The sequence below is a fragment of the Mus musculus genome, chromosome 17 (assembly GCF_000001635.26).
Source record: "Mus musculus strain C57BL/6J chromosome 17, GRCm38.p6 C57BL/6J".
NCBI classification, from domain to species: Eukaryota; Metazoa; Chordata; class Mammalia; order Rodentia; family Muridae; genus Mus; species Mus musculus.
This window is the reverse complement of record NC_000083.6, coordinates 73,708,154-73,727,690: the sequence shown is the minus strand read 5'-3', so window position 1 is coordinate 73,727,690 and position 19,537 is coordinate 73,708,154. Positions and strand designations below refer to the sequence as shown.

At 46.9% G+C, this 19,537-nt stretch overlaps 1 protein-coding gene across 3 annotated transcripts in view; it reads left to right on the top strand.

Annotated features, from left to right (window-relative positions):
* Positions 1 to 15,552: 15,552 nt before the first annotated feature.
* Galnt14 (polypeptide N-acetylgalactosaminyltransferase 14) overlaps positions 15,553 to 19,537 on the top strand; it is a 218,932-nt gene continuing 214,947 nt past the window's right edge. Inside the window, exon 1 of one of the 3 annotated variants that reach the window (XR_003952183.1) lies at positions 15,553 to 17,760. Coding sequence is in view for 2 of the 3 variants with exons in the window: in XM_006524940.4 (XP_006525003.1) it covers positions 17,632 to 17,760 (129 nt within the window). In the remaining variant the exon portion in view is untranslated. The remainder of the gene's footprint in view (positions 17,761 to 19,537) is intronic. The other 2 variants (XM_006524940.4, NM_027864.2) reach the window with 2 other exon arrangements.

Sequence of the window (19,537 nt, the reverse complement as noted above, 5' to 3'; positions counted from 1 at the left end):
GGGTTCTTGAATATCAGAGTCTGGGATCACCTTCTGTAACATGTATTTGTCTATACCACCCTTAGAAGCACCTATGGCACCTCTCTTCTCTTGGGATCAAGCCCAAGCCCACAGCTTTTAATAAGATCTCAAGATCTCTGTGGGTCTGCTACTTTTTTTTTCTTTCAGGTGTCTAGTCTCATTTTGTCTTATGGCTCCCTTACCCAGGTCTCTCAGGGTTCTATGGCTATAACATCTACCCCTGGCCACTGGATCTTTGCTTATACCTACAATTATTCCCCTCATCCTCAGCCATTGCCTGACTGGCTTTGTCTGTTATCCTGAGTAAAATAAAATATCTCAAGAAAGTTCCTTCTTGGGTCCTTCATGGCTCTGTAAGCACTTCCCACTTTGCCCGTCTCTTACTTTATCATTCTCTCTCAGTAATACAAGCACTCAATTCATGTTTGTCTCCACAAAAACAAGGACTTTTCTGTTTGACTTACTCACCCTGGATCTTCTTCTCCTTGGCTGGTAAGAGCATATGCCAAGTGCTCAGAGTACATCTGGTAAATGGCTGAGGGAATGGAGGCACGATGGGGAATGTGTAGAGCTGATCTTGAGTTGGGACTTTTAGACTCATCTGGGAAGCACCTGGATTCATCAAGCCCCAGAAATCAGAGGTGGGCAGCTGGTCTCTGGTTAGTGAGCCAGAATAGAAAATTTCATGAAACTAGGTATGGCTTAACTTGGTCGAGAGGACTCTTCTGTTTGATTATGATAAGTGATCTCAATTAGATCATCAGCCTCCAATTTCTCTAAAAAAATAATTTCACTAGCTAAATTAAATTACAGACTTGAGAAAACAGATGGCTACAGAATCCTTTCTCACTATGAACCTTGTAGACAAGTGGTTTTCAGCAAATAAGAAGGCGATGGCTATGATTAGGTAAGTGGAATTAGGGGACACGGAGGTACAGAAGACATAGAATTTCATCATTGAGGTCATATATGTGGCACCAAATGCTGAGATTGAACAATATAACAGAAGGAAGGATAGATATGAGCAGGGTGGATGTTGGGAAAGTAATGGACTCATTGGAGGAATGCTCAAAGATGTGGCTAAAATGTGGAAAGTGAAGAAAGCCTATTGATTGAAGGACCGTGATGCACAGAAACAGCTGAGAATAAGGAGCATTGGAGATTCTGATGGAAATTGATGGTAGACATGGGCTTGGATGCTAGTCCCCAACTTCTCAGGTGGCTGTCCAAAGTCCAAAGTGAAGAGATTGTCCAAGACAGTTGGAACTGGAATCTGCTTCTGCCTGTGGCTCTTCACACAAATCCTCTTGAGCAGGCTCCTGAGAAAAGTGGAGCCAATCAGAGCCTTCTGTTGAAATCGCTTAGCCAATCAGCTCCTTCTCTTAAAATTGCTGAGCCAGTCAAGTCTGAGAGGGCATTCTGAGGAATGGTAGGATTATTTGTCAGGATCTGAGCTTGGACTAGAGTCCACTCCCAGGAAAGGCAAAGTTAAATTATAGGAGCAAAAGCAGCAAAAGCCGGAAGACCCAGAGCAAGACACAGAGGAAGACAACACAAGCCAGGGGGAGTCAGAGTTTCAGGGCTGTTTGCTTCAGACACTAGCCTGCTGCTCTCCATTTCCTTGGATTCTGCTCCCAAGAGCTCTTACTGGTTTATCTAGGCATTAGTCTTTATTTTAAAAATAAACTCCCCTTTATTTTGGCTAGCACAAGTGGCTCTGTTCTTTAGAGTCAAAAGAATGAACAGAGGGAACCGGTATTCAAGCAGGCAATGGGACAAGTGGTTTCTACTTGGATGCGAGATGAACCTGGAAGGGCCAGCTTTGTTGATGTTAGAGCCAAGAACACATTGTTAGAAGAAATGAATAGATGTATCACATTTGTGTATAGCTAAGCTGAGAGCTAGGTCTCGTGTTTATGTATATTGTTGACGTTATCCACTGGCCACAGTTGAGAGATTCAAATGATCCTACTTAGACAGCTGACCTAGAATGAGCTATTCTTAATGGGTAGAGGGGCCATCTATGACACTGGCCTCAAGACTGACATTCAAAGCCAATCTTTGTAGACTTGGGAGAGGGCAGTGACTGTAAAAAGCTGGAAAGAACTGATCCAGTTCTCTCTCTCTCTCTCTCTCTCTCTCTCTCTCTCTCTCTCTCTCTCTCTCTCCCTCTGTGTGTGTGTGTGTGTATGCCTCTCTGTCTCTCTCTCTCCCTTTCCATGGTCTCCCTCTTCTTCTTCACTCCCTGAGTGGAAATCTTTACTCCTTTTTAAAGATTATTGGTAGTAAAAGAGACCAGGACCTTGTAAAATTGAATATGCTTCTATTTCCTTTTGTATAGAGTCTCAGTCTCAGCTAAATATGATCAGGTGTTCAAGGTTGTAAATTTGGCATTCACCTCTCTGGCTGCAGATTGCCAGCTAGTCGGCAAGTGTTTACTGAGCCTCCCCTGGGTGCTCGTTTCTATAGCAGGTGTTCTGTGAACTCGGCGAACACTTGTGAAGAAAACAGTTAATTGACTGCTCGATGTGTTGTTCTGTTGGAAGAGGTCTGATGCTTTGGTGGGCATTGCCAGGGCAACCAGACCAAGAGTCTCATCATTAATTAATACTGCAGCAATTGCACCCAACCCCTGTTTAACAGAAAGGAAATAGGTTGGAATGATTTTCTTCTCAGGGATGAGTCAAAGAGAAGTAGAGTTGAAGAGGCTTTTTCCTGTTTTTAAAGTCACTGGTGCCAATGGGGGGGGGGGGGAGTTAGGATGAAATAGTCTATCTTGTAACCAAGCAGAGGATCAGCAGCACAGTCCTCGAATATTTCCTTTGGAGAGAAGGAGGGCTCAGCATCAGAGGGTCTACCACGGTTTAACTTCTGTTGCCCAGCTATGGTTCAGGTTCATGGATAGCTTAGCTGTATAATTAGGGCTCCTGAGAAGATCTACTTAGAAGAGTTTTTCTAGATACCTCTGGGGATTCATCGAGGAAAGCACACATGCATATTCTGCCTAACTTTTTATTTGTATTGCTGTGTGTTATGTATGTAATGAATTGCTTTTCTTTGCTTAAGTCAGTTTAAGGATTATTTTCTTTCCACGCCCTTAATGAGTTTCACGTCTCAATCCACACTGCTAGTCTTAAGCGGTTATGAGCTATTTAGAATCCCATTCAGTGCGTGTGGCTCTTTACCACCACCTAATGGCAATGTCCTTAAAGTGTGAGCCCCATAATAAGGGATGAAACAGGCTGGGAGCCAAACAGTAGTAACTCTGCAGCTGTTTCTTATGCCAGTTTCCCCAAAGTTTGAAACCAGGAGGAATTATTTTCTTGAAGAAGCTGGAAGAGCACTTATGTGTGCCAAGCTCATTCCATTTCAGGTGCAAGGGAAATTTGGAGAAATGAGTTGTTGGTCATTGGTTTTGTCCTGGCGTCACTCCAATGGTTCTAGATTACAATTCTATGTGCAATCCTGGCGAATTGTTTACTCCAGCCTTTCTGACCTCATTCTGGCTAAAAGCAACCAATAACATAGGACCTTGTTAGAATTGAAGCAATCTTTGAAGCATATAAGTACTTAAATGTCAACAAGGGATACAGTGGCACTGTAGTTTGGAGTTACAACTGCTGTTAGATTTCCCAGGCCAACTCCTGATGGAGGAAAGAGTAACTGAGTCGCTTGATGAAATCTCACAGCTGGTAGTGAGGCTGGGACAGAGACACATGCTTTTCACTATGGTTCTTTGAGCTTCAGACAGGGTCCAAGTGACTCCATACCCAGTGCGTATGTACCCTTAGCTGGCTTGTGCAGTTGCTCGCTGGCCCCTCTTGTCTTTATTTTTCTGAATGCTTTTGTTTGTTCTGAGTTTGGAAAGCTTGTCTGGTTTTGCTCTGTCTTTGTGTTCAAACAATGGCCATCTAGTGTGGAACTGCTAAAGACAGCATGGTTTCTGGTTGAGCTAGGTTTAAAGCTTCGGAGACCCTGTAGATAACTCTGCAAGGGACGGTAGGCATTTTGTCACAGGCTCCTGACACAAGGCTCTCCACTCCATAGGTCTGTGGCCATCAGTCAAGTAAGGGCAACACCCTAAGCCCCTCCACAGGTAGAGGATGTGACCTCAGATCACCTAGCCTCAAGACACATCTCCATTTTAATGAGGTACCTAAAAGTCGGAAGGGCTTAGCCAATTAAGCTCCCCTTCCTAGACACTCCTCCCTGCAAAAGGTATTTAACCTCAGGCCCGCCCTGAGAAAGAGGGGTACAGTTTTACTCATCACTACTCTTTGCCGTGACAATAAGTGCTTTAAAACCATGGACTCCATCTTCTCATCAGGATCTGCAGTGAGGAAGCAATGGAGCAGGTGTTCCTCTAAAGAGCCGGCCCGCCTAGTCTCCCACAAAAGGTCTCTCAGAGCTCTCAGCCAAGGTCTCCACCAAGCCAAGGCACCCACCGAGCAAGCCAAGGACTCTCTTGTCCCCGCAGGACGCAGCTGAAGCTCTCTTCTGTCCTTTTCCCTTCGGCCCAGGCTAGATCCAGCCCGTGGGCCCCCACTCCGTTCTCAGCTTTCCGCAGCATTCAGCGGCATCCTCAGCTGAGATGCCTGCCCTGTTCTCTTTGGTCTGCCTTTTGGAAAGTACCTCTGGGTATTGTAAGCTCGAGACTGTGGGTTAAAGGGTGGTGGCATCCATCTGCTCTGTGCTTGGGCTGCTCGGTGAGGTGGGAGCGAGTAGTTTTGACTGCTCGTTCCTCCACTCTGTCGCTAGGCAGGCTTCGGGCTATGAGAAGCCGAGGGACCCTGCTCTTGGGGTGTAGAGCGCAGTCTGAGGTCACCAGGACAGCTGGCCCGGCTCTGGGGTCCCCAGGCCTACATGGAGGTGATCACTTTTTCCTCGCAGTGTTGATTAGCATCTTAATGACAGCAAAGAACTAATAATGGAGGAGCCTGATCAGTGAACATAATCACTGTGGCTGGGAGTGTGACAGAGAGATTGAGAAGGGTGTCGTTCAACTAGTCATGTCTTCTGGGAAAGGCCTAGCATCCTGAAACAGGTCTCCGGTGGTTAGAAGAAAGAGAAACAAGGGTGAGGGATAAAGAAGAGAAGGAATAGGAGGATAAGGGGGAACTAGGAGAAGAGAGACAGAAAGGAGCAGAGAGACAGGAGGTGTGGAAAGAGAGAAGGAGAGGAATGGAGGAAGGGGAGAGGGAGAGAGGGGAGAGGGAGAAAGAGAGGGAGAGGAAAAGGAGGGAAGGAGAGGGAAAATGATTAGAGCTGTTTTTTTTTTCCTTTCCTTTCCTACCTTCCACTGCTTATTCAGGTTCTACCATTAGCCTAGTAGTTTTAGAACTGCCCCTTAATAGGTCCTTGTCTCTATCTGTCCTGGATAGTCTGATGTCAGCTTGACACAAGCTAGAATCATCAGAGCTGAAGGAGCTTCAATTGAGAAAATGCTTCTATAAGATCAGGCTATAGAAATGCCTGTAGGGCATTTTCTTATCAGTGATTAATGAGGGAGGGCCCAAACCATTGTGGGTGGTGTCATTTCTGGGCTGGTGGTCCTGAGTTCTATAAGAAAAGCAGGCTGAGCAAGCCAGGAGGAGCAAGGCAGTAAGCAGCAACCCTTCGTGGCCTCTGCATCAGCTCCTGCATCCAGGTTCCTGCCCTGTTTGGGTTCCTGTCTTGACTATGATGCTCCTATGATGGTGAACAGTGATACAGAAGTGTAAACCAAATAAACTCTTCCTTTCTAGTCACGTTTTCTTTCCTAGTCACATCTGCTAGTCACTAGTTTCTTTGGTCATCACCATAAGTGCTTTGCAAACCATAAGTGCTACATAATGCACTTCATCAGGGGTTAAACATTGTTGTATTAGCATCCAAGGGACATTTCCACTCAGCTCCTGCAAATGGAATTCCATGCCACCACCAACTCCCCCCCCCCCAGCTCCCTGTCCCCCTCCAACACACACCAGTGCAAACTTCAGAGTCATTTTCTGCTCCCTAGAGATTGCTTTGTCTTTGCAAGACCGAAAAGAAAAACCCATCAGCCTTCAAGGATTTTAATTATTTATTTTTAATTACACAAGTGATGGTTGAACATGCTCCAGCAGTAAAAAAATTCACACAATACATATAAAATGAAAATCTCCCTAGGTGAGGAATCTTAAATAGCTCTCGTCTTAACCTGGCAGTTCCCAGCTCTGCTGTGGCCCAGTTCTGGGAGTGGCAGAAAACTTGGCAGGGGTTGTGGAAGGTCACAATTGTATACAGGGAAGGATGGGAAAGCGAAATGGTTATTAAGAACTTAACAGTGAGGAATGAGCAATTAGAATTCCCTGTTCCTCATAAAAGAATGGGGGGGTGGGGCGTGAACCCTACCCCTCTGTAGAGGCTCACCTCTCTACCCTCATAACCTGTGAGTTTTGACCCAAAACTAAGACCATCAGAAAACACAGATATTTATGATTCATAACAGTAGCAAAAATATGGTTGGTGGTCACCACAACATAAGGAACTATATTAAAGAGTTGCAGCATTAGGAAGGTTGAGAACCATGGCTCTAACCCATGCTGCCTCTAGGCTGGGAGCTTTGGAGGCAAAGACTCAGCCTCCCGGCCACATTTAGTCACAGCAAGTGGGAGGGTTTTTGTCATATTCATCTTTTTTTCTCAGTGGCATCCTAAGTGGGTTTTCCCCTTTTGACTCAATAAACCCCTTTATAAATTTATTCTGAGGCCAAGTGGAGATGGGCAGAGGGTTTTAGAAAAGGAGTCGGGAACATATTGTATGGTAGACAAGGACAGAAGATAGCTTAAAGTCCAGAGACCAGTCCTTCACCTTGCAGATGGCAACATCAACCTCCAGAAGAGTTGGGTCTCTTGACACAAATCACACAAGCAGAGGCAGAAACACACTGAAAACACAGTCTGCATATTGGGATTCTGGACGCCACCATTGAGCAACCTAGAGGCGCGAGGAAGGTGAAGCAAATCTTAGTCCAAATCACTGTCATTCACCTCTGAGAATGATTGCCAGAGAATAATGAGTGTTAAGTGTCACTCAATGGCCAAGCAATGTGTGAGTACAAACCAGTGAACTTTTAGTATTGAGAAAACAAACATTCTTACTTATCTGAAGTCGTTTCCTCAAAACATGATTATCACCTAACTGGATCAAAATTCTTCGGAGTTTAGCCCAGAGAAGATTTGCTCCTGTTCCATTTTGTTTTATTTTGTCCTTTTAAGTTCTCTAGAAATTTGATTATGAACTCAGAGTTATATGATGTGGGCATTATTTTTAATTCGGTTAGGTGTTACCATGGAGTGTAATGTGGGTTATATTGGAGGATGTCATTAATCTTAGAGAACACATACTAACATAGTTCTGTGTTGCTTAGGATTATTATTTGGTTGGGTGTGTCCAGCCGGAAGCCCAGAGGCTGCATGCATCCCAGAATACCTACGAACACAGCCTGATACATTCATAGATCACCACATCATGTTACAATGCCAGAAGGTTGGACACCTCTGGTTTATGTTTACTGTGTGTCTTATGTTTAGGTTTTATGACTGTGAAGAGACACCATGACCACAGCAACTCTCATGAAGGAAAATTTCATTGGGGCTAGCTTACAGTTTCAGAGGTTTTAGTCCATTATCATCATGCTGCTAGATGAGTAGCTGAGGGTTCTAAAACTTGATCCACAGGCAGAAGAAAGAGATGTTGTGCCCCCCGGGGTATAGCTTGAGATCTCAAAGCTCACCCCACAGTGACACTTTTTCCTACAAGGCCATACCTACTCCAACAAGGCCATGCTTCTAATAGTGCCACTCCCTATAAGCTAAGCTTTTGAACACATAAGTCTATGAGGCCATTCCTATTCAAACCACCACACTATGATTTAATTAAACATCCCCCAAAGGTCCATGTGTCCAAGACCTGGTCCTCAGGGTGGCTCTGTTGAGAGGCATTAGAACTTTTCAGAGACACTAAAGATGGTTCACTGGGTACATCCCTTTGAAAGAGATATTAGGACCTTAGCCTCTTTCCATCAATCTCTCTCCTTTCCCCCTCATAATGGGGCGGGTGGTTTTGCTTTGCCACATGTTCTTGCCCTGACATGTTACCTCATTACAGATCTAAAGAAGTGTTGTCAATCATGGACTGAAACTTTCCAGACTGTGGGCCTATATCACAAAGCCTGTTGTCTTTGTAAATCAGTTGCTTTAAGCATTATTAGTAGTAATGGTGTGCAAACATAGGCACCCGGTATGATGGTGTCTATCATTTATCTTTAATGGTTCAGCAACTACCTAGACACAGCAGTAAGCACTAACAGTTTTGATTTTGAATCTTTGTTCTTGGTTGTACTGACTGATTTTGTGTCAACTTGACACAGGCTGGAGTCATCTGAGAGGAAGGAGCCTCAGTTGGGGAAACACCTCTCTGAGATCCAGCTGTAAGGCATTTTAATTAGTGGTCAGTGGTGGAAGACACAGCCTGTTGTGGGTTGGTCCTGTCCTTAAGCTGGTTGTCCTGGGTTGTGTAAAACAGGAGGCTGGGCAAGTCATGGAAAGCAAGTCAGCAAGCAGCACCCTCCATAGTCTCTGTGTCTGTCAGTCCCTGCCTCCAGGATCCTGCCCTGCTTGACTTCCTGCCCTGGCTTCCTTTGATGATGAACTGTGATGTGGAAGTGGAATAAATCCTCCCCAACTTGCTTTTCAGTCATGCTTTTTTTTGTTGTTTGTTTTGTTTTGTTTTGTTTTGTCTTAGCAATAGAAACCCTAAGTTATTGGTATGTCACAAATGTGTTGAGAGTCCTGTGAATATAGTTTCCATACATGTTCAAATTAATTTTATAACCAAATGGTCAGTAGTAGAAGTTCTTCAGTTGACTCTGCATCAACCAGTCTTTCTTTCCTTCCTTTTTGACCGACCTCCTTTTGTCTTTTGGTCCTTTTGAAGCAGAGTTACTTTGTGTAGCCCTGGATGTTCTGGAATTTGCATTGTAAACCAGGCTGGCCTTGAACTGAAAGATCTGTCTGTCTTTGCCTTCTACACTATGGTTAAAGGCATGTGCCACCATGCTTGATAATTCTGAGTCTTTCTAATGGCTAAGGAGTGGTTGGTGGAGAACTGGTGGTCTCTGTGTGGTCCTTTTCTTCTCTTTCTTGGTGCCTCATAGAATTGTAACCCCTTTCCTTAGCAGTAGTAGTGAGGACTTGGTTCTCGCTTCTTAACTTGCCTATCTGAGCTGTCTGTCAGACCAAACACCAGAAACAGTGGGACAGTCTCACCATTTTAGGTATGCCTAGAGGTAGTGTTGAATTGACCTGGATGCATCTAGTAAACCAATGGTTACCAAGCTAGTGTGCCTAGAGAATCTATCTGTAAACTTCCAGAAGGCAGGTGGGGTGCAGGCAGTGAAAGTGCCAGATGAGGTGGAGGCAGGCAAGATGTAGGCAGGTGAGGTGGAAGCAGATGAGACAGAGGGTGACGAGATAAACATGGGTGACTTTTTAACAGCAGAATTATTTTCTTAATTCCAATGGACATCTATGTTTGAAATCTGTTGCTTCAAATTTCAGTGGCAGAAAGACAAGATCATAGGTGAAATTTCTACCTTAAGAGCTATTTAGCTTTGTATGAGGAAAAGCTTTGCTTTTTAGTGATATTCTTTATGCTTTATACCTTGAGCCATTTCAGGATAAGGACCCAAAACAGAGAATGTGAATAAATCAGGGAAATTTGCTAACAAACTCACACACTCACACACACACACACACACACACACACACACACACACACACTATATTGCCGTTGTATACTTTATGAGTAGCTGGCATGGTCTCTTGTAGAGGTGGCTGCATTTTATTGATGGGTAAAAAGGCCTTTTATTCTTCCCTTCTCTTATTGCAAATGTATCAACTACCTCAGGAATTTTGGATGAAAAGGTAAAAATGTTTTGTCAGCACTAGTGAGCTGGGATCCAAATGAGTGATGTTTTTAATGAGCAACACTTACCAGGCCAGTTGAAAAGGAGAAGCAGAGACACAAGAAGCAGAAGTCCTTATTCCCCCTCCCCCCTTATTCCCCCTCCCCCCACCACCTTTATTATGAGCTCGTTCTGGGGGCTTGAATGCCTGGGAAAGAAGACAGGACTGGCTCTTAGGCAGAGCTGGGTTTCTGCTGCAGGAATCAGCAGGAACCTTCACTGGTATGCCATAAAGCAGCTTCCCCGTTCTTATGTAATACGTCTTTGCAACTTAAACCTTTAATTAACCAGAGATGTCATCAAGAAAAGTTTGCCAAGGAAGAGGGTGCCTGGTTTAATTAAAAAGATCTTTAATAGTTATTAAGGAAATCAATTTGGAATTCAGGCCTGGGAGCAGAGGGGGAAGGAATCTGTGAGAGGAACCTTCCCATCTCTCTGGGTAATGGATTTTAACCCTGGGATCTGCACGGCTTCCAAATCCCCCTGGCTGGTGGTCCAGCTCATGGAGAGGGCTGCTTGTCACTCACAATTTCCAAATATGCAACCCAGTTCTGCGAGGCAGTTCTCTCTTAATCTAGGAGAAAGAGACAACCTTTCTGGGATGCAGTTATCCTGGAAATCAAAAGAAACAGGAAACCTTTTATAAATTGAAAATCTCCTACCTCATAAGTATAAACTATTTCTTTTTTTCCCCAAAGAGATGCATTATTCCCCCTCCCCCCAAGGATTTGTGCTTAGACTGTACATCTGGCCTCTTTTCCATTACTGTTCAAACTGGCCTTTGTCGGATCAAGCCAGAGAAGGGGATTTACCTCTTTTGTGTACAAGAGAAATATTTTCACTTGTCTCACAAAAATGATGACCAAAAGGTGAGCTAGCTGGGAGCTGCGTGAAGTGAATTTTCTGTGTAGAGAAAACCACAACACGGGGATGATGCTAATATCATTTTTCTGATGAAACTCAGCTAAGTTCAAATGCTACAAGCACTTTCTGAATAATCTGTGTCTAATTAATATTTGTACTGCACTTAGTGAGCAAAATGGAAGAGAGGTGCAGAGGACGGCTCGAAAAATGATTTTCCTGTGGGGATGTAGTTAATTTTCAGTTGGACCAAGGTACCTGTAGCTAGGAGTTGTACTATCACCCAACTGAGACACACAAGGAGGGACCAGATCGCTAATGCTCAAACCTTTGTTCAGATTGCCAGCTTATATTTCTGAGAGAGCTGCACATGTGTGTGCCTGTGCGCATGAGTGTGTGTGTATGTGTGTGTGTGTGTGTGTGTGTGTGTGTTAGTCTATTTATTTATATTCCTCACTCAGAGCAAACAGCTCAGAATCTGAGCTTATATTTGTTGTTTTGATGATTGTCTGGACACTTCTGGGTTTGGTGGCTTCCCCATCTCCACTCCCAGAAGTGTCTGGGCTTCTTGTTCCTCTTGGCCCATCAAGCCTAGGGAAGAATGTCTGTTGGGAGCATGGTGCATAGTGAGGAGGGGTAGAGGTTATCGTAGGGAAGATATGGTATAGTCCAACCTGACCACGAACATATTGTCTTGCTCTTAGCAGATTGTGCAGATTTTTCTGGGCTACAATTTCTTCAAGTACAAACTGAAGAGTGTCAAACTCTTCATTTCCAAGAGAGTCAGTGACTTCCAAGTTTCCTCATTGGATCCTATGACTGGGTCACCTGATCCATTTTCCCCTCTGCTCTAGCTAAATATACATGTCTCCAAGATAGGAAACACAATAGAAACATCTGCTTGGGGCCACATTCTGTTTGTAAACTGCCAAGCAGCAGGCTAGATCCAGATTACATACCAGTTTTGTTTACTCGATCCATTTTTCTTTCTTTCTTTCTTTCTTTCTTTCTTTCTTTCTTTCTTTCTTTCTTCCTTCCTTTTTTTTTTTTTTTTTGGTAAGGGGAGGGGCTATTGAGTTAGATACCCACAGTTAAGATCCAGGAGACTTCATGATGTTACATCATCATCTAGACATCTGTTTCTGTTGATGATCTGGAAAAATATGACTGCAGTTGATTTGGGCTTCCATGCCCCCCCCCCATTCCCTACTGCTGTGATCGTCATCATCAGACCCGACACACTAATGTCGCCCCCCCCACTGCTGTTTGCATCCTGTTTACACCCCTATTCCTCCACTTCCTCTCATTCCATCCATTCATGTTACTTTCATGGCTTACAGGCATCTGGGACGGAGGAGAGGTAGTTGAGGGGATGATTATAGTCTGAGCTCAGGAACTCCTTGTCCTCTACAGGATCCCAGGTAGGTGCTTTGGGGGATCTGTGAGCTACTATGTAGGTGCAACGTCCTCAGTTGTGTGGATGGGATCTGAAAAAGCACTGGCATCACAACGTGTGCCACACAAAGCCAACTCTATTTGTCCAGATCATCAATAATAGTCTCATTTGACTCAAACTCAATATATATTAACAACTTGAAGAGCACAGACCCATATTTCAAGCGTTCTTCCTTCTAGAAACTTCACTGGAAATTCTCCTGTTAGTCACTCCTGTTAGTTACGATCTATACCAGAAATGTCTAGACCGTGAGAGGGAAAGTTGTTGACAATGCTTCCAGGAAAATGAGCAGACGTCATTCTTCTCAGCCTGTAATGCCTGCTAGTGAGCCCATGTAAAATGTGCCTTGGGCTCCAGTGATTGTCCTAAAGTGGCTAGCCACTCTTAGGGTGTGCTTGGCACCTTTTTGTGGAAGTTTTAGGCAGATTGGAGAGACCTATACAATTTAGTTACTTCTAAGACGTAGCTTTCCCCTTCACTTTGACTTTAGGCTCATCCCTGCAAGCTGAAGCCAACCAACAAAGATGACCATATTGGACTACCACCTCCCTTTGACCTGTGGGATCCAGGGTATGGCAATTATGATCGGGTTCTCCGAGTCTTCAGACCATGCTCTTCTTTTTGAGAACCCCCACTAGCTAATTTGGGTTAAAGATTTTTCTTTTGTGTTTTTTTTTCCCCTTAAGCTGAGTCACTCCTTCACACTAGCTAGAACATTGTATTATCTATGCAAAACATGGGGGAGGGGATGCCACCACTGATGATCAAACCAGTTTCTACAACTAGCTAAGACCAATCTCATTGTAGCAGTAGTAAATTTCACACTTGGCATTTGGATAAGGAACAAAGAAAGTTTGGGGGCATTTCAAAATAATGAAAACGCAGGCTTTTGAAATGCAAAAATCTAAATCCCTTTCAGGGAAGCAAATTACACAGTAGTGCATAGGAAAATAAAAAAGATGAAGGGAGGGGCTGAGGTATCAGGAGCACGAAGTAAAAATGTTTAATTGGTAAAGATCCAGAGAGGTGACCGTTAGACGCCTTACCCTTAGATAGAGCCACACGTGTACTCATCAAAGATGAGAGGGAAAGCCACTGGCTCTATTTCTTTGACAAAGATGCACCAATGTGGCAGAAAGGGTGGGCATGGGCTTGCTAATAACCCATTCTCCTGCACCACTCAACCTAGATGATGCCATTGCTCACTGCAGACAGAGCCCTGGTAGGAGACCCAGGGCATGCGATTTTGACAGGCTTTATGATAGCAAGAAGAAACAAGAACTCAGAGGCAGAGGGGGCTGATGTATTATTTACAGCTAACACTTGAATAGGGTCCACTGCAGGGGTTAGTTCAAAGACTGTGCCTGGAGGGCTGTGGAATTAAGACAGACATCTTTGAATTCTCCCTATCACCTTTTCTTTTTCCTTTCTTTTCTTTTTTCTGCTGGGGAACCCTGCCAGCGCTGGAGCAGCATGCAAGCCTCTCATCTTACTGAGCTGCCATCTGCCTGGCCCCCTATTCACCTTTCCCCCTGGCCCAGAAGAGGCCTAGCTCCAGTAGGTCAAAATTGGTGAGGCTGACATCAGGGGCACCTCACAGGTGGCGGCAGGTCAGGTAGGTACGAAGATGGCAAGATACGCCTATAGCCACTCGTGTGCAAGAACACACACGCACACACCCCTGAACTCACTCACGGTGGGGAGGGAGGAGGGACTTGAGGAGTCTGATCCAAAGGGAACAAAGGCTGCTGCTTCTGCAGTGAGCCGAAGGACTGGTGACAGGCGGACAGCGAAGGGAAATGCAGGCAAAGTGTGAAAACCCACAGCAATTGCTGCCAGAGAGCATATGCATCGGACTTCACAGCTTCCTCCTGTTTCCAGCTTACATTTGCTCCATATGCTGCTTCACACAGCTTTCTGGGGGCCATAATGGGTTTTATTCCGTAGTTTTTATACTAACAGGAATGACTCACATCTGCTCCACTACCCAATTTGCTCTCTAATGTCTTCGCCTGTGAGGAGAGAACGGCTTATACAGAACTTCACAACGACAGTAGTGGCCACAGAGAGTCCAAATTTGGGGATAAAGAAAGGCTAGACCCTTAAATGCTTCAGCCCAGGGTTGGGGGTTGGGGGGGTTCTCTGTAAGAATGTCACACTACACAGGGGCAAATTGGACCTCAGAGATACGAACGGGCTGAAGAATTGTGACCAGGAGGTAGGCTCTATTTAGGTGGAATGAGACTCCTAATTCAGAGCAGATTTTTATTTTGTTTTGTTTTCTTACAAAATTGCTCAGAGATTTTTCTCCCTATCTTGGTTGTGATGAGAAAGAAGTAGTTTGGGTTAGTCACCAATGATATAGCTCATCTACCCTGTGGGGTCACCAGGGCTCTGTGCTGTTTAGGCTGATGTGTGTGTATGTGTGTGTTTTCTTGTGTGAGTGTATGTGCACAGGCATGTGAAGACCATAGGATAACCTTGGGTGCTTTTCTTCAGTATCATCCATCTTGTGTTTTTGAGACACAGTCTTTCACTGGCCTGGAATTTCTCAAGCAGACTAGGATAGCTGGCCAGTGAACTTGTATTGACTTACCCGTCTCTGCCTCCTCAGCGGTGGGTGTACAAGAATTCAGTTTCTTTCTTTAAGTGAGTCTAGGAATTAGACTCAGAACCTTGTGCTTGCAAAGCAACCACTGTACAGACTGAGTCATTGCCATGCCCCTAACTCCGTTATTAAAAGAACTTTGACTATCTGCCCAAGCTTGGAGAACTCTAAGATACACTGGAGTGAGACCTACCATGCTGGGACCTGCCTGGAGATTTTTTTTCTGGCTTCCAAAACTTAGAAGACTCACCTGTAGTGTCCTCCCATTTGTAATGGCACTTACTGGCCTAAAAGCCTAGACCAACATATTCTATAGTTGGGTCGGTTAATTGCACTTAGCAAAATCGGAGCCTTTAGAAATCTTTCAAGGCCCAGGGACTCTTCCCCATGTGAGAGGAGGACAAAATAGTGATTCAAGAGCAAGAGCTTTAGAAGAATATCTTTGTTCTTCCCAGTGTTACGTACTCTCCCGCGGAGCTGTTTCACCCCAGGGCCTTGGTTTCCCCGTATGCCAGTCTGAGTGAAGCAGGCGTGTGAGGCTGCACCATCTCAGGAGCTTGGCGGTGGTGTTGTGTAACTGTCTGCCATCTGTTACTCAGAAACAGCCCCACAAAGCGCTGAGCAATGGACTCCGCTGCTGCAGCTCCTGCCTGGCGCTCATCAGCGAGTCTACAGCTTGCTCGGGAGGTTCTCGGCAGAGCTGACACAGAACACTTTGCAGGCCCAGGACTGGGACTCTAGGGTGAGGCTCTTGGAAGAGATCCAGAGAGCTCAGAAAGCTGCGGGAGTAGGTGCTCTTGCCACTCGCCAATGCTCCTTGGACAGTTATTCACCGAGGCCTTTGCCTGCTTAAACAACATCTGGAGAGAGTGGACCCAACCTTTCAGAGGCTACGGGTCCAATAGAGACAAGTGTGAGATGCCAGCAGGGCTCTGGGGGCTGACAAGCCTTTTCTGGCTGATTGATTTCCAACCTCAAATTTCTTACCTACATCTCCGCTCCAGAGCCTTTGCCTTATGGCCGAAAGACAAGGTATCAAACACCGGAGCTGTTGGGGGGTGGGGGACACCTCTGTTTCTGAGCAAGTGTCTGGAGGGCTCCATGGCACTGGAGGAGGAATTCTGGAGAACTGACTGGTACCTTTCTCACCTGCAGTCGAGTGTGGGTGCTACCCCTATACTAAGCTCCAGTCTGTGAGTGAAGACAGCAGGGAGCATGCCGCTGGGCCACTCGGTGTCATTCTCACTTGGAGAAACTTGGAGCATCCCTGTAACTAAAACAAGGACTCCAGTGGCCAGGGCTCTGCAGACTTCGCAAAAACTTCCACCTTTTCTCTCTGAACTCTGAGGTAACGCAGCATTCACATCTGAAGATGAGGCACAGTCTTAAGACTTAAGGAAGGGAGAGGCTGACGCTGTGATTTGCCCTGTTGGTTGGGTAGGCTAGGCTAGAAACCACACCTCCCTATTCTAGAGATATGGTTAGAAATTCATCCAGCCCACCTGAGGCCTGTATGGAAACTGGAGTCAGAACTGTTCCTGTCTCTAAATCCAAGTGACTTTAGTCTGTAGCTGGAAGATGTATTCCTTAAAGGCAACTGGGAAAGGGATTTGGGGAGCTACTCCCACACACCCCAGGGCCACCTTTCACAAAACTTCCGGTGGTTGTGCTAACATTAGACCCTTTTTTTCTGGCAAGCCCCAGAAAAAGGGCTTATTTTTACAAGGAGAAAAAAAAAATCCTCAGGGATTTACTTTTGCCTTAATTTTTAAAAGGACATCTTTCGAGTTAAATTTAGACCAGCTCAGTTTTCCATTAAGAGAAAGTTGCCAGGCACCTACCTGCTCAAAGGCAAAGAATACCCTGGGGAGATGGCTGAACTCGACCTTGGCCCTGAAATGGTCAAGTCTGAACTTGAGACAACATCTGGGTCAACCAACCCTACTATCCCAGTGATGGCTCCCGGCTAGCGAACCCTCCTGTGAGCACCATGTGCAGAGCCCCGCAGCAAACAGAAACTCCTCCCCGGTAGTGCCTCACCTGGCGCGGGCTAGTCCTTAAGTATCAGCTTGCTTGATACAAGTCAGTATCCTATAACCGGTCCCCGCCCAACCCCTCCCAGCACAACCCTAGCCCAGGATGGTCCCAGAGCTGCATCCAAGGTCCCTCAACCGCAGGGTGCTCCACGGTCGGCGGGAGGCGGTAGCGCCCCCGCTCAGAGCCCGGTTCGCTCCCGCCCCGCTCTCCCTCGGAGTCAGTCTGTCTGTCGGGCCCGCCCTCCCTCCGCGCTCCCTCCTCCTCGTGCTCCTCCGGGGGTGCCGGGCACAGCCTCGGATTCCACCTTCCCGGCTGCTCGAGTCAGTTTCCCTCGCGGCAGCAGCGGGCAAAGGCAGCCGCGGCGCACAGCAGCATCGCAGCGGCCGCCGCGGCTCTCCGTTTGGAGCGGGCGCCGGGCTGAGCTGCCCCTCGTCCCTGCCCGGCCGCGTCTCTAGTCTCCGGCGCCCCTCGCCGCTCCGTTCCCGGCTGTGGCTTCTCTCCGAAGCGGGCGGGGCAGGATCCCGCCATCCAACATCGGGATCCCAGGAGCAGCGTTTCTCCTAGAGCGAGGCGCTCGGCAGACTCGTGCCCCGCCACCCCTGACCGCCGGGGGGTGCCCCAGGGACGCGTCGCCACCAAGAGAAGCAGGCAGAGGGGACCATGCGGCGGCTGACTCGCCGCTTGGCGCTGCCCATCTTTGGGGTGCTCTGGATCACCGTACTGCTGTTCTTCTGGGTCACCAAGAGGAAGTTGGAGGTGCCGCTGGGACCCGAAGTGCAGACCCCCAAGGTATGCCGTTTCGTGGCGCACAGGGCACAGGGCACCGGGCACTGGCAGGTGGAAGGGTGCGTGGTCCACGCACTGGGATTGAGGGTTCAAATGCAGGGGTGTCGAGGTGCTGCGATGGGGAACAGGCGCGGGATGCGGCCATGGGGAGGTGCTTGTGGAATTTAAGAAGCTTGGGGCGTCTCCATATCTTTGGCGTGTGTAAGTGGCAGTGGGCGTGGGTGGTGGGCGCGCGCTCGCAGACAGAGCCGGGCTCCCAACTTAACTAGCAGTCCGGTGGCCAAGGGGGCGCTGCGGACTAGCTACTTTGGGACTGGCGGTCGGTGGGTGCCGCTGGAGGGTCACTGGAGGTTGCTGGGTGAGCGATGCTGGCACCCATGAGAAGTCTGGTGGATTTGCGGACTCCTTCCCTTTGCTGCCAGGCCCCAGAGGAGGAGACGATGACCCGGGTGCTGTGCGCACGTGAACAGCACTAGCGACCCCCCTGGAGGCCTCCCAGCCTTCCCTACCCACCTGGCCTGGCCTGGTGCCACCGGCTCTGTGAACTGTTCCCCAGTTCATTTGCTGCGTTGGAAGTTGAATGCGCTCAGGACAGCACGGAGGAGCCCATAAGAACAGAAACCTTCCTACTGGCAGGGAGTTGTGGAAATGGGAATCCAAGTGGCTTTCCCAACTCTTGTCCAGTCGGTGCAGCCCAGAGGAGTGGAAGGTTCCCCCTACTGGCTCTCTCTTGAGATTCAGAGCCCCTGTCTTTCTTTTCCACAGCCTTGACCAGGGGAAACAGAGCGAGGCTTCTGGGGATTTGCTGGCAGCTAAGCAACCTTTATGAGCCCAGGGCAATCTCTAGGAGTGGGAAAAGACCTTGGAGGAGCCTGTAGTCGGAAAGAGGAAGACATGAACATCTCTGTGTTAAGTAGGAGTGGATCTCACCGATAAGTACAGTAGGGAGGGCCTACTGTGTGCTAAGTGCATAGTTGGTGTTTTCTTCATAAGGAGTTGTTTAATATTGTTCTTATTTCATAGATGGGGAAACAGGCCAAGAGTCTTTAATTAACTCGTCTTAGATCGTTCTGGGTTTGAACTCAGACCTCCACAGAATTTTCCCACTTGGATCCCAATAGACTCTTCTTTTAACCAAAGTACATTTTAAACCAAAGTTTTGGAATCTTGCCAATATTAGTTGATCGAAATAAGCATTTAGTTTAGCACCCATGGAGCTAGGCTCGGTGCCATTGGATGCAGAGATGCAGGATTTTCTCCTTGGTGGAGGGTGGTCTGCTCATCAGTGGTCCAGGACACGCAGGATTGATAGTCAAGTGGGGTCACTGCACTGGGTGTCATGGGAGCCCGGCCACTGCTGGAGGAGGTACAATAGGTGAGTTGAGAAGGATGGATCAGTGGCCCGTAGGCAGAGCACATTCCAAATAGAGAATAAGCCAGCTTTGAAGGAACAAGACAGCATGAAGCCTGTGGCGGTCAGAGGAATGAGACAGGGACAGTGTGTGTGTGGGTCTAGTCAGGAAGGACCATGGAAGCTGTGGGTGGTTAAGCAGGGTAGTGATGCGATCGATTGGTATGTCCATCAGGCAGCCTTTATAGTCCAGGATCTATTTCCTTAATGTTGCAGACCCTGACCACGAATCTGTAGGTGTTTTTCTTACTTTTCCCTAGGCGGTTCTGCTCTGTGTGATGCAGTTAATGATGCCTGCAGGGACATGAACTTTCTCTGTTTTGTGCTGAATCTCATTACCTCAAGCTGACTTATTCTTCGTTTTGCCCC